The sequence below is a fragment of the Orussus abietinus genome, unplaced genomic scaffold (genome assembly GCF_000612105.2).
Source record: "Orussus abietinus isolate OABI.00-Male unplaced genomic scaffold, Oabi_2.0 scaffold980, whole genome shotgun sequence".
NCBI classification, from domain to species: domain Eukaryota; kingdom Metazoa; phylum Arthropoda; class Insecta; order Hymenoptera; family Orussidae; genus Orussus; species Orussus abietinus.
In genome coordinates, this window is record NW_019395122.1 from 1 (window position 1) to 15,844 (window position 15,844).

Here is a 15,844-nt window from a genome sequence, read left to right on the forward strand (position 1 = left end):
ATCGCGCGACCCTGCCCGTGAGCAATCTCCCAACTCATCTCTGCCATCAGCAATCATTCCTCTATTCTCGAGTTCATACGGATTTTTTTCGCATACGTATAGATTCACATGAAAAATTTCGTATTGTTATGAGCTGCGTCGTTGGTCAACATTTAAAAGTTAAATACAAAACCGTCAATTCTCATGCGAAAGTTGATCGTACGAACTCCAGAATCGGATCCCTGCCATGATCCTGAATCCAAAAAAGAAACGAGTGGAAATGGAAGTCTAACTTGGTATTTCCGAGTATTGGAGTTTTGTATATTTTGAAAGTAAAGTTTATTGTGTCAATAATTATAATGGTTGTGGTACAAATTATGACACCAGAAGAGTACAAAAGACGTGCCTCTAAATTGAATGTATCGTATACATATTGCAACACTCCTTTTGGGAAATGCTTACTTGGGACAATCGATGAAGCCGTGTGTCATTTATCTTTTGTCATAAAAAATGACAACACATCTTTGGAGTATTTTCAACACCTATGGCCAGGGGCACAGATTGCAAAAGAATCAACGAAATTGAAAAGTATCGTTCAAGACATTTTTCCACAAGACACGAAACTTCCCGATGATTCTGTTCGCATACTATTAAGGGGGACTGAATTTCAAATTGCTGTTTGGAAAGCTTTAATTGCCTTACCAACGGGTTCGACGACTGTTTATGAAGAAATTGCAGCGTCCATAGGAAAACCAAAGGCAGTTAGAGCAGCTGCAAATGCTATTGCGTTTAATCAAATTGCGTATTTAGTACCTTGTCATCGAGTAATGGGAAAATCTGGTAGTAATAAGTATGCTTGGGGTATAGAAGTAAAAAATAATATTTTAAAATATGAGACTAAATGTCTAGAATGGTGTGATAAGGTTCCTGAATGATTGTTATACTCCAAACTTCCAAGAGGATTTTATAATGAATATATACTTTTGTCTAAGAAATACAATGAAAATAAACTAATTTTTTAGCATCACATGTCTACAGAACATACTCTTTATTTGATTAATAGTATTAAAATTGATGAAATAAACAATAATTAAGTACGTTATAAAATTATGTTGCAATATTTCTTGTTCTTTATACAGCATAAAATTTATTACTGCCGTTTTCAATCAGACAGTCAAATTAATCAAGGTATTTACATTACATTGTTGAAAGTATAAAATTCTATTACTTTGAACTCCAATTGGTATTTCTATTCACTAAGAGTTGAGTTATGTGATTTTTAGAAACATTTATCTCTGTATTGCATAAAAAACGTTGCATAGGTTGTACTTATTTAACTATAATAGAATTTATTCATTAAAAACATATTTCCAGATATATTTGTTACTTTTTCGACAAAATTCACATGTCTTAGAAATGTAGCACTGAATATTTTCTCAGATAATTGGAGCACGAAATAAAAGAACAAACTCAAAGATAGGCCATTGTGTCTTGCCAAATCTTTCGTTTTGTTAAACAGGCACATTGTTTCACGCGAATTTAAACAACCGTTCATTTTAATGACACTGAGCGAAGCTTGAAAATTAATGTTCATTTTTTGGCAATCTCCGGTGTTCGTTGTGAGCATTTGGCAAGTCTGTGGGCACCTTTAAATTGGACTATTCCACCGACTGAGTACACTAATAAATAGTATAGCAAGTATACAACTATTTACATTTGATTTTACATGCACTAGCAATGTAAAGTCATTGTGCACGCAATTTTCGACTGTAATTTTATCGTATAATATGGTAAATCGCGTAGATCCAGGTTACTTGGTTACAATCAACTCAACCAAGGGGTTTAATTCATAAGAAAGGATTCGTTCCTTATTAATAGTTTATAAAAACTTCAACGATTTTCTTAAATACAATAAGTAACACTTGATTGAATCGCTCGAAACTTTTGTACTTCAGCAGCCTGTTACCGAAGGACTGCTGTGCTTATTTACTTGTATGATTTGGATATTGACTGTTTTAGAAAAAGACACTATGTTCACTGATCTCGGATTAAAACGCTTAGCTAATGCATTAGTACATACATAAGTAAACTAAATAAATAAATAGCATAAAGTTTCATTCGTTGGAGTTGGCATGATCGCAGGCATTGAAAATTACACTGTAAAAATCCGGTGTTAAAAGCAAAATTATTTGTAGTTAATCCGAGCCCAAATCGTTTACTCTTATTTCTTTCATCCAAATGTCTCATTCGTTACTGCTTTCACTACATAAAATACCATACCATGCTGTATTCTTACATTAAATAAATATGAAAAACGTTGCAACTTCTTCAGACTCGGATTAACTTGAGAACTTTTGTACAAAGCGCAGTTTTACAAGGGTAGATCATTTGATTGCATGGCATCTGTAGTTGCTGCAATCAGCAATTTTTCTACTGCACTTCTTCTTCATTTAACGGTGTTTCCGATTTAACATTTTGCATATTGAATTACCGACAATTTGCCGGCAAGGTATCTATACAGTTGGTAAATATACAATAAATAACTGAAGTGGTGAAGGGAACTTTAGAAGGGGAACCACTTTAAGAGCAACCCGCGAGATTATCAAACGTTACATATATACATGCGTTAACGCGAATTGGCCATAACGCGTCGTCCTATCATTACGATACTTATTGCGGTACGGTTTGCATAGATTTTCATAATTTTAGAAAGAGAGGTGCATATTACCCGCAAATTGCCTGCAAATTGACAGCAATTATCGGCTATTGTTTACACGTTGATTGCAGTGTATGATAAAACACGCACAATTGTTTATGACTTTATAAAGAGACACTTGCAGTGTATGATGGCGATTTTAATATCAAGATACTTTCGATATGTACCGGCAATCGGTGCCGGATCTCTTAATATTCCATCACTTTGTTCGACTATCGTATCGCTTGTCGAACTTACGTAGTATAAAATCGAGTACTATACTATAGTACAAAATATAGTTATATACTCTCTACAATGGTTTCGCTGCTTGCAGTTAATCATTAAATACTCTGTGTACCTATCTACCTTAGAGACGATTCCGCGACGCGTCGAGCGCGGAATTTCAATGTTTGCTGGGAGTAGCAAAATAGGATTCATTTTCTAGACTATTGTACGTTCGGTATGGCAGTGTCGTTATTGAAACACTGTTTCAATGAGAACGAACAGTACGACGAGTAACGTGCTCCCCGGTGTCCTCCAGTTTGCAGATCCAGGAATAGCATTGCTCATTTCTGTAGTCGTTCCAACTGTGAAAATATAATAAAAGATATTAATTTACCGTTACTACTTTATACCATTTTGTTGCATAATATTCCAGTGCAACTGTTATATTTATATAATATAATATTATATAATATAACAGATTTTTCAAGTATAATTATCCTTGAAACCCGGATAGTACTCCTAGATCCTATGAACGGTCTAGGAATATTCACGTCGAATATTTCGTTGTTCTCAGAATATGATGCAAATATTTAAGACATGCGGTGAATATTCATGGAACACAAAATTGTTGAGAATATTCAAAGCATGTTCTAGCTTATGAATGTATATACAGAATATTTCAAATATCCAGAATATATTAAAAGATTTAAAGAATATTCATAGGTACAATGGTGTCATCTGGGAAGATTAACGACTCATTAAGTAGATCATCGGTACACACAATTTTATTAAACGTGAAAAACTGGACGCAGGACCGATTTTTAATTTCCAGTCTTCTAATCCATAAATTTGAAATTTATTTTCATCGTTACCTGATATTCGCGATCGGGGTGTCGAGGTGATTCGCATAATCGGATCATGTGGAATCGGTTTCATCGGCGTAGGTGCCGGACTAGGTGAATTCCCATAACATTGACCTACAATATATAAGTTATTGTCAGTATTTCGCAGTATCGTCAAAATGAACAATTTTGAACTTAAGGTGATATGAAAGAGTCAGCTTATATACGTATATATGAGAAGTCAAATCGTTGAGAAAAGTATTCTCCGAATTGAATGTATCGATTCGTTTCAAATTTTACCACGGGAATATGGAGGCCCTAAAGTAGCTCCTGAAACTCATGAAATTTCATTTTTCATCCAAAATTTATTTACTTATCATGGACTAGAACCAACATGGCATGGTCCGTGTATGTTTTCGATGTTTTACGCTCCTTGGAGGCATAAACTCGAAAATAAAGAGTTTCAGGGCCTGGTTCGAACAATTTAGAATGTCGTAGAAATGGAATATTACAGAATTATATGGAAAAATATGGTAAATACTTTCACCAACGATTGCAAGAGGATGCTGGCTTGTCCTGCGGCTAACGCGTATTTGAAGAGGAAAAATTTAGTTGCAGCTAAACGTCACAGATGGCGACGTTGGTTCGTCAAAATATAAACAGTCATGAATTCATGGGATTTCGGCAGTTGTACATTGATCTTCTTATCATTACTTTACCGAAATGACAAATGGAATCCTTCAGTTCGTATAATTCTCAAGGTAGACTGTAAAAGATTTCAACATAAATATAAATGTCGGTAATGGGACGCGCCAGCTTCTGTTACCACTTGAGTATTCAAAACGGCATTACCACCAAAAAGGGTACAGATGAATTTTACTTTATCGACGTCGTTTAAATTTCTTAGCGCCTTTCATATCCTCTTAAAAACGTGTGCAAACACGATTAAGGAACGTACCTTTCTTATAGAGACGCATCCCTTGCTCTTTCGGATCGATTTCACGAGTACAGTGATCTCCAGCTTCCTTGATGTAGATCTTTTCGTCGTTCACAATCAATCCTACGAAGCATTCGTTCGTCGTTGTGTCGTTTCTCATCGTGTATGTGTACATGACGCCCTTTTCTTCCCATTGTCCAAGGCATAAGTACGTACGTTCTGTGAACAAGAAATCACCTCGTGATGTTTAACAATTTGCAGACTGTATCAACGGATCCGCAATTAGGGGAACAGATATGGAAGTAATGTGAAAATAATTGCTGGGTGGTAAGTGATTTCTCTAGATTTACCCTCGTAAAGTTCTCCGGATTTACAGTCGGTAACTTTATAGTACATGACTTCTCGAGTGTTACAGTTACTGCTCAACTCGGCGCACATGCCAGGCAAATCAGTTATCCTCCCCGTGTATTCGCCAGTTATTGGACAAGGGGATTCCACGACTCTCTCGATTCCTGATAATGAAAATTTCCATAACTTAGAACGTTAATTTCATCAATAAAAGGTAATAACCATCTGGCATATACTTTTACTCACGTGCTTGTGTCATCCATACAGGCTTATCCAGATTAGGATCGTCGCACAAATAGCTTTGATAAATCGGGCTTGAATTGGATCCTGCCCAGGAAAAATTAAATTGTTAATACTTCTTTTGAATTCCCTAAAATCTTTCGATTTCATACACTTGAACTCTAAGGTATCGGAAATGAAGATCGAAGGCTGATGTTTCGATTAAAATTATGGTTACATAAATTGTAGTAAATTTACTGATTGGAAGTTATTCAAATAGATCATTAAGCTACTGTTTATCCAATTGTAAGATGAGCTTCATACCTGTTGCAAATTCCAATACGTTTTCACTTCGCTGCCTCATGATTAAACACACGTAAGCTTCTCGCTCACTGTAATAAAAAATAATGCATTCCATGATTTTTGAAGTCAACAGGTGGTTATGGAGACCCTAAGAATGAAACATGATGCTCATGAAATTTCATTTTAAATAATTTTGTTAATTTTTCTCAGACTAGAACCAAGGACATATTTTTGTTGAAAAATGAAATTTCATGAGCATCGCGTCTTTCCTTAGGGCTTCCATAATCACGTGGTGAAGTTTCAAGTGATTCGGCGTACCCAAATTAGAAAAAAGTTTTAAAAATATTAGGAAGTTTTGATATGTTTACAATGAACCTTTCATCCCACTTTAAGCTGCCAAATCGCGTGTCTACTTACCACTGATCTTTGGAGAAGACAACGTATCGTCCAGTGTCGTCATTAGAATCTACGGTGATAAATGTGTAACTGTTGTATCCATTCAAGTCCGTAAACGTCATAGTGCCATTCACGATAAGAGATTGTTCCCACTCTCCCTGTGCCCATTGAGGAAATCTAAACCAAAAGATAAAGTATCTTGTTATATTATCGGATAAGGGATAAATTCGAGAAAATAGGAAAATGGGTACGTACGACGCCAAATGAGTTTTCACATAGTTCGGCACCATCTTCTGATTTGTTGTTTTGCTGAGGATCAGGGTCTCGTATCCGCTGGTCGAGTTTTCCAAATTTTGGGTGCAACTCGAGTCGCTGCTGAACGCCAAGTAAGTTTTTCCTTTCTTGTTGTCCACGTGATATAACTGTAACGAATGTTAATATATAATATTCCTCGCATTCGTATACGTTTATTTCCCAATACATTCAGCCATTTTTAAATTAATCTAGCAGGTCTTACAATTACTTGATTACTATTTAATATAAAATTAATTAATATATAATGTTCTAATAAAATTAACATGTGAGCCTTTTGACTACTTACACCGCATCTATACTGCGGTCTTCGTTTCCCACCTTCCGTTTCGAGAAGTGCGACATATCGAGAACCTCCTGGACCACCCTCCCAGTTTCCCAAGCAGTTGAACGTGATGTCTGTCGATATATAAGAAATGCATTAACAAAAATACGTTCCATTTCGTTTACATTAAGAAACTTATTTAAAACCACATTTGTAAGCATCTTCGGAGCCAATCTTCATACAAAAGTCTATATTGCCGCAACGTTACTTTCTCAGATTCTGTGGAATTTTGAAAATACATATTTAACAAAATGACAATTAATTTCTGTTTTCATAAGCAAATGATAATGAATATGTCAGTAGTAAATGTTTATATGTATAAAACCACATTTGTAAGCATTATCAGAGCAAATCTTCACACAAAAGTTTATACTGCCGCAACGTTACTTTCTCAGATTCTGTGGAATTTTGAAAATACATATTTAACAAAATGACAATTAATTTCTGTTTTCATAAGCAAATGTTAATGAATGTGTCAGTAGTATATGCCAAGGCAGAAGTTCATGATCGTTAAATCGGCAATCCCACAAGCAATGGAAACTGCATTAATCGGTTAATCAAATCGGCGTATAAACATCAAAGGAGCACAAAATAATTAGTAAAATTAGGATTGCACAAGCAAGAAATCCTGGGATTACACACGCGGTAGCCTAATCTCGAATTTCATTGCTCACTCGGTATCGAAGTGGACGCTGTGGTGTTCGGATTTTCGAAATGAGCCCTACCATGATTTTCGAAGGAGCACTGCTTGAATCGCAAATTGAAGACGGACCCGTCCGGACAATTGTCAAAATCCGAAGAGAAGCTATTGCACTCCACCTTCTCCTCGGAGCCGTCGTTGACATTGTACTTGAATCGATAACGTCCTGCTATCGGGCAATACTCGTTCCTAATCGGTGCACCGATGTCCTTTGTACCTGAAAAATTACATTTTAATTTATTTCCTAATTCGTACGCAGCAATAATAAGGAATAATGTCATTCATAATTATAAGTTATATCGTTTAAAATATATGCCTAATTAATTTTTACATTTTTCTAGTTCTATCTATGTACTTTGGTTCGCGATTCAACTATTATGCTTTGTTAGTAGCATAGTCATAGGTGCAGTTGCATCGAAAAATTAAAGTGATCTACCGATTAGATAATATTTTTCTTTTCCTTGGACATGTACACATCAGGCACCAGTTTATTTTTTATCCTTAGTATTTATATATTTATTAGAAAAAATAATCCACGGATGAAACTTAATTTTTCATTTATCCAACAACTCCACGGGTATCTGTACGAAAAAAATCGGTGCGTAGCGGTCACACGACGTGAAACTCCAAAGTTACAGAAAATTATCACTAATCATTCTTAATTATTCTTTCTCAAATCGACTTTAAATGGTCAGTACTGTTTCTCCTGGGTATTCCATGATTAACACATAAACATTAATATACATAGTAATTACCTATAGAAAAAAGAATTGGGATAGGATACCAATGGTAATGAGCGTCAATTTTAGCGTCAACTTTGCCACGCCAAGAGTATAAAATTAAATAACAATAGCGAAAACGTTTACGTAAATCGTGTTAGGACTAACATACAAAGATGAATGAAATTAATATTAAATACAACAAAAAAAATATGTTTTTCAGTTTTTTATACACTCCACCTCTTTAACGCGAGAACTCACCCTACATTGACGTAAGAAGTTTCACTTAAAAAATGATTCCAACTAAAATCACTATAATAATTGATCCCTAACAGTGATCCAGAAGTTGCAAGACAAATTTGAAATTAAGTTTGCCCCGAAAATGAATATTTTCTAGAGACGACCACCCAGGGGCAGCAAACCCAAAGCGCACCCTCGGTGGTTTGCATCGACCATCGGCGATGAAATTAATATTAAATACAACAAAAAAAATATGTTTTTCAGTTTTTTATACACTCCACCTCTTTAACGCCAGAAGTTGCAAGACAAATTTGAAATTAAGTTTGCCCCGAAAATGAATATTTTCTAGAGACGGCCACCCAGGGGCAGCAAACCTAAAGCGCACCCTCGTTGGTTTGCGTCGACCATCGGCGATGAAATTAATATTAAATACAAAAAAAAAATATGTTTTTCAGTTTTTTATACACTCCACCTCTTTAACACCAGAAGTTGCAAGATAAATTTGAAATTAAGTTTGCCCCGAAAATGAATATTTTCTAGAGACGACCACCCAGGGGTAGCAAACCCAAAGCGCACCCTCGCTGGTTTGCGTCGACCATCGGCGATGAATTGGCCGATCTTTTCCCAGGATGACATTTCTTCCGAGATATCCGGGAATATTAATGCGACTGCGGAGGATGAATAGAACTACACTCGTCCGCATACGAGGGACTCGTGTAACACAATAGGAGTCGCATACACAGAAACGGATGCCCGCCGAGTGGAGCCGCACAACGTGAGTCGGGTTCTCAATAATCCGGTGCAATAAATCATAGAGCTTCCCGTGGAAACGTCGCGGCCCCACGTTTTTCGAGAATACATGTACCAATACAAAGTTTCGCAAGCCTTCGGCACAGGCGAAACACCCACACGAAACGCACAATGGGAACCACCCCGGGGCAGGAAGTAGCTGAAACTCCACACCGTTTTCCCGCAAGAGGCGCGTCCCCGCCCTTTCCTTCCTCTTTGGAGGTCTTACGTGGTCGAAGCATCGATATGTCCAGGACATTTTTGCGGGATTCCTTGTCAGTGGCTTCCTTGTTGAGAAATCGGAGACAGTTCTCCCCGTCAGGCTCGGGCGGTGTCACCGATAGCCCGAGGACGAGCGATACCCCGAGTCGAGAATCCGCAGGATTCTCGAGTTTACATTTGCGAAGGAAGGCGGAAGCGTCGAGGAACTTATATTTTTTCCAGATGAAAAAATCAAAGAGGAAAGTGCTCCTATTAAATGTCCTATGAAATCCTATGAAATTTATCTGGTTAGATTTAAGGATTTTTAAAATCCATATCATTCTTGGTGAAAAAAGACGTATGATGTATAAGTAATGACATTTTTAACACGTTACGTTACGTGTAAAAAAGCGCCATTACTTGTGCATCAACCCAATAGTTGAAAAATCTCGGTTTCCACTTATTGAGTGGCATTTTCGACAATTTTTTTAAGGAATTTTTTTTTAGGTGGTTTGTTCACTTCAAGCACTGAACGGAAAGTATTTCCTAGGGTAAATTAATTACTCGCGGCAATCTAAACGTATTTTGTTAAACAAATTTCTCGTCTCCAGTGAAATTAATTTTGTAAGATCATCGGCGTTGCAACCCGTGAGATGGTACGTTTGTATCAAGTGGAAATAATCTCGTAAAAAGAATTCTGTGTGCAAATTAAGTGAATCAACTTCTCATTCTAACAATGAGTCAAACGAACTTGGTGAAACCGAGTTGAAGAAAATTGAGTAATGTCTTAATCTCATTTGGTCGACTCTTCAACCTATTTTTTATAGCAACCAGTAAAGATTTGTTCGAAGCGTTTTTTAGATAGCGATTTCTTCTCTCAGGGTAGAAGAACGTAGATTTATTTCCGTCCGAGTGGAAGTTCGTAAATAAAAATAGCCTGCTCGGTTAATCAGGTTTTCACGTGTTTTTTGTCAAACAACACTCGGGAGCTCGGAATGCTTCAACTGATGTTGGCATCTTCAGCAAACGAACTGGCGAGACTATATAACGCAAGTGTTTTCTCGTGGCACTCTCGCAGTTGGAATGTCGAGTGTCAGCGTTGTCATGTCCCGTGACAAATTCACTTTAGACACGGTAAAGATAGCTGAGCGACAGGTTGCTTCGAGACTATCTGGTAGACGCTTCTGCCACGTCTTCTACTTTTTCTCGGTCCGCTTCCGCTTGCTTCGCTTCTTTCTTGCGCTTCGACTGCAAGAACGTGACATTCCTTGGTCGGTCAGACTGTCGGATTTCACTCCGATTCACCTCTCCTTGGATTATCGTCCACGTAAAAACCTCTATCATCCCGTTTGCAGAAAAAAAATGTTCGTTCATTGAACAAAATCGATCGATTGACTACATTCGGATAATTTTAAAAAATGTTTTGCTTGAGTGAACTGAAGTTTAGTTCATTTGACCAAGCTCTTGGTTGCAAAGTGTGTAGTTAATTCGTTTTGTTAATTGCGTAAAATATTTTCATCAATAAATCAAATATATTGGTTAAATGTACCAGCTTACTTTAATATTTGGTGTGATTTACCATAATATTGAGTGTAATTAATCAAAAGTTACTAACCAAAGGATTTTGTCACGTCAACCAAATATCTTATTGTGCATAAAATAACCATATTCTACAATAGAATCAACAAAAATGTGATCGATTCGACCAATTTTTTTCTGCATTCGAGTTTTAACGCATTTACACGCGTACAATCTACATATTGAAACAAGTCGAACAAGCCTTCAAACCAAATACCCCATTTCAAGTAATAGCATTTCTCTTACAGCTTTTTAGGCCTGAAGTAAATCTCTAAACACGATAATAACACTCCCGGAGCAAAAACGCCCCCTCGGGTCGGCGACGTTGGCCAACTCCGGGGATTGGAAAAAGCGAGTCAACCCTTTGTAGCTGCCGGCCAGCTCGGCAATGATCTTTCATTGATACGAAGCGTATTTACTACGTGCCTAAGGGGAGGCCAAGCACTCGGCATCCGTGGGGGACTCTAGTTTCTTTCGAGGTCTCTCGGAGCTGGTCGAGCGAAAAGGCCCAACGGGAGAGAACGATCGGCGTTACGCATCCCTGAAGACGACGAATGCCGAAGTGAACCGCGAGCCTTCGGTTTTTCGGGGTACCGGGAGACCTCGCTCATTACCGAGCCCCGACTTCTTTCGAACTTTTTGCGACCGGCGATCGATTCGCTTCTTTTGATGCCAGGGGCCCCTCGGATCCTCGCCGATGTCTCAATGCTCGATGAATGAAACCGCCGAGACCTCCTCTACGAGGGGAGCAAAAAACGACCGGAAACGGAGAAACGCGACCACCCGAGGAAGACTTGCCGAATTTCGTATATAGCAGTTACACATACCCTACACTGTTAAAAAGAGAAAATTATAATTTTATAACATTTTTCTTGGAAGTTTTATTCAGACATGGTATACTAATTTTGTAACATATTTTCAAATAAAATGTATAACATATATTGTAAATTTAGTACATATGTGTAATAAATTTATAATATNATATATAGTGATAATAAATTGACATCTTGTAACAGGTTGCCCGCGAAATCGAGCTAACAAGGCCATTATTTTGCGGGGCATGACGCGCGATCTTTCAAGTAGATCCACCTGTCGTGGACAGGTCAGGGCTGTCAGGTGGGTGGAAACTATAAACTGGAATGATTGCATTCATAGGCCGGCTACCTGGCAAAGTCGAGAGCTCCACTAACCATGACTCGAGAGAGGGAAAGAGAGAGACCAAGGAACGTGGTTATGGTTAAGTTCCGAACGAGTGGACCGCATCGAGCGTGTCCAGTCAATGTCACGGACAGGTCCGGTAATCATACAGAAATATAGCGATATCATACCACGGACATAACACCATACTTTAAGAAGAAAGATGTAATTTTGCTAAAATAAAAAATAAAAATAAAAATAAGAAATTTGTTCGGATGTTCCCTGAATCCAACAACGAATAAAACAGAGAGAAGTCTAATTTTGAAAATGTTTTGCTTGAGTGAACTGAAGTTTAGTTCATTTGACCAAGCTCTTGGTTGCAAAGTGTGTAGTTAATTCGTTTTGTTAATTGCGTAAAATATTTTNTTTGCTAAAATAAAAAATAAAAATAAAAATAAGAAATTTGTTCGGATGTTCCCTGAATCCAACAACGAATAAAACAGAGAGAAGTCTAATTTTGAAATGTATGTTTATTCCTTTATCAGGTGCTTTTAAGGAAAAATGGAAAAAACATCGACAACGGTGATTCGACTATCGTGGATATTTATTTAGGATCGTTTTAGAACTTCCCTCCTTGGTATGCACCTCACGGGAGCGAAGGAATGCTGCAAGTACCGGCAGTAAAGCTTAGAACATGCGCGCAGCTATTCGCATAATCCTGAGCTCGAAAAAGCGAAGACACTCTTTGCTATTTTCGCGAGCGGTGGTTGATACGTTTTCCTTCCGCTCGTTTCTGCGTGCTTGCCATTTCCCCCGCAAATCGAGTTACCATGCTTTTCTTACGAGCTCGGCGATTATCTCGACGTTATTTCGAGATTGCTCCGCAATTATTGCGAACATCCGAACACGAATGGGCCATTAGGGAATTCATGGAAAATTAATTTGAAATCATTGAACCTTTCCCTTGATCATGACATGCGAACTCGAATCATCGAGAGAATGGCAGTGCTGCACCTGTCGTGCAGTAATGCACCTGACTTGTTCGTTACTGGCAAATATTCCATCTACCCTAGTATCGAGAAAATCAATCGCTCAAAATCATTGTACCTTCCTGTCAGAGTGTTCATTCTTATACATTATATAGGTTTCATTGTAAATTAAAAAAATTATATGCACCTGACATGTTCGTTACTGGCAAATATTCTATTTACCCTAGTATCGAGAAAATCATTCGGTCAACATCATTGTACCTTCCTGTCAGCGTGTTCATTCTTATAAATTATATAGGTTTCATTGTAAATTAAAAAAATTATATGCACCTGACATGTTCGTTACTGACAAATATTCCATCTACCCTAGTATCGAGAAAATCATTCGGTCAACATCATTGTACCTTCCTGTCAGCGTGTTCATTCTTATAAATTACATAGGTTTCATTGTAAATTATAAAAATTATAAAAATCGAAGTAGTACAGGAATTTCGTAGATTTTTCGGGTCAAGGTGGAGGTTGAGATGGTGACCTTAAATGTCATAATTTCCCATTGCAGCGCGATAAGTGCATTGTCCCGCGGTGTACGTAGATGCGTGCAGTTACGTACATAAGCGTACCGATTATGCTAATGGGGGGAGATCGCACTCGCGAGCACTTCGAATTTCAATGCACGCATTCGTGAGAAAGGGTACGCACATAAAACACGCGCCGATCTAGCCGGTCGTGTGCGCGATCACGCACGCCATGTAATTGCCCCTCTTTCGTTATGCAAGTTTCATTACTTCCCCCGATCCAGGCCTAATTAGCCCTAATTAATAAGTCCTCGCTAATTTGCCACAGCCGATCGACTCTGCATGCTAATTGTCAGTCAGCTCGCTCGAAGAAGCGGAAGTGCGACCAGCGACCTCGAGGTCGAAAAACTCTAGAATGGAAAGGAAATCGATGCCTTCGATTGGTACAATTGGTCATTAATATCGTTCAATTACAACCTACTGGTCACTCTAGCCCGTCATTTTATTTATTATCATATTTTTACAGTAAGCTCCCTCGAGTGTTTTATGTTTCCGTAGTGTGATTTAATTCACGGCATAAAAGTAATTGCAAAAATTGCAAAACTTGGCGTAGGCAAAAAGAAGGCGAGTACTAACCTCGTACCGAGGAAGGTTGAGTAACTTGAAACGAGTCCGTCACTTATGAAAGTCATGACGTTACGTCCATTACAATGATTCATTTAACGCCCGCAATGAACTGTTAAAGGAGCTAGGTCAGTAATCGGTTCTACACGGATGTCCCTGCCTTTCCCTCTGTACAAGTCTTATTATCCATGCCGAGAAAGATAAGTATAAATTTACAACAAAGAGGTGTGAAAAGCACCACGTCACCCGACCCCACAGAAATTTGAGCACACGCTATCGGGTTTTAAACCGATGTTACCAATTTTAATTTTACACAAATTCCCGGATTTAAGATGATATGAAAGGCGCTGAGAAATGTAATCAGCGTCGATCAAATAAGCGCGTCCTATTACCGATATTTATATTTATGTTGAAATCTTTTACAGTCTACATTGAGAATTATACCAACTGAAGCGATCCATATGTCATTTCAGTAAAATAATGATGACGAGATCGATGTAAAACGGTCGAAATCCCGGGAATTCATTATTCTAACGACTGTTTAGGACCAACGTCGCCATCTGTGACGTTTAGCTGCAACTAAATTTTTTTCTCTAAAAACAAGTATTAACCACAAGACAAGCATTCTCTTGGAATCATTGGTGAAAGTATTTTTTATATTTTCCCATCTGACTATATTATTTCATTTTTACGGTATTCTGAATTGTTCGAGCTAGGTCCTGAAACTCTTCATTTTCGATTCTACCCCTCCAAGAAGCGTAAAACATTGAAAACGTGCACTGACCACGCCATGTTGGTTCTAGTCCATGACAATTTAATACATTTTGATGAAAAATGAAATTTCGTGAGTTTCAGGGCCTACTTTAGGGCCTCCATATTCACGTGATAAAATTTGAAATGAATCGGTACACTCAATTCGGAGAATACTTTCCCCAACGATTTGACTTCTCAGATATGTATAGGCGGACTCTTTCATATCACCTTAATTTGCATACATAAAATTGAACATACATCAGCGAATGACACGTACAAATTAAATCCATCATGAATCCTTGCTCTAATTTGTTACCGAGGTCCTCTCCCTTCCAACTCATCGTCTACACCAGCACAATGCATTTCCAATGCGTGTGAATGAGGTATAATATAAATTATCACATGTATCCAAATTTTCTTTTTCCGTTTTTCCAATTTACCCTTCTTCGTGCAATAATGACGCGACCCATCAAGAGCCGGCAAATAGAGAAACTAATTGATCATTAACACGTGCCAGTTAACGCGCGACTGCAGGCACTTTCTAGAGGGTAATCCATGTTTATGCACATATATGCAGAATATGCACTCACGGTAGAGCATGGCCGTCGAGTTGAGCGTTGCACAGGAGGCAGTGGCACCTGACTCGTTGGTGTAACACCTGTTCAAGTTCTCGGAGAACACCTCGATGACATTATGCGACCTCCGCATGAGCCGGAAGCATCTTATGCACTCGCCATCGCCGTACCTGCAACATGGAATGCATACCTTGCTGTACGTACATGCGCACCTTACCACCACGAATGGCGATGTCATACAAAGATCTCCTTATGGCGACGCGAAGGCACAGATGGTGCCTCTCGGAACAGAGAACGAATTTCAATAGAATCGCCCTTTCCTGGAAAGAAGATGCATTATTCCCCAAAGAAGTTAAAAGGAGCATGGTCATACCGGAACACGAGAGCATGACTCGGGTCCTCTCATGAAATCGGGACGTGTATCTGTATGAATTTATGAACCT

At 38.2% G+C, this 15,844-nt stretch overlaps 2 protein-coding genes across 2 annotated transcripts; one reads left to right on the forward strand and one right to left on the reverse strand.

Moving 5' to 3' along the window:
• The first annotated feature begins 63 nt into the window (after positions 1 to 63).
• On the forward strand, positions 64 to 1,006 carry LOC105694278 (bifunctional transcriptional activator/DNA repair enzyme Ada). Its single transcript, XM_012414790.1, has one exon. The coding sequence runs from the start codon at positions 339 to 341 to the stop codon at positions 912 to 914; it is 576 nt and encodes a 191-aa protein (XP_012270213.1). The 5' UTR covers positions 64 to 338; the 3' UTR covers positions 915 to 1,006.
• LOC105694277 lies at positions 996 to 15,571 on the reverse strand (the record flags this gene model as incomplete). Its single annotated transcript, XM_023433656.1, has 11 exons — positions 996 to 3,261; positions 3,772 to 3,876; positions 4,700 to 4,897; positions 5,029 to 5,190; positions 5,273 to 5,353; positions 5,570 to 5,637; positions 5,966 to 6,121; positions 6,200 to 6,366; positions 6,546 to 6,655; positions 7,307 to 7,498; positions 15,417 to 15,571. Coding segments are annotated over 11 exons (1,507 nt in total), but the record flags the coding sequence as incomplete, so codon positions are not given.
• Between the last annotated feature and the right edge of the window lie 273 nt (positions 15,572 to 15,844).

Bases quoted from the DNA above. Each gene is read 5' to 3' on its own strand.
- LOC105694278 (XM_012414790.1), top strand. From the start codon at position 339: ATGGTTGTGGTACAAATTATGACACCAGAAGAGTACAAAAGACGTGCC.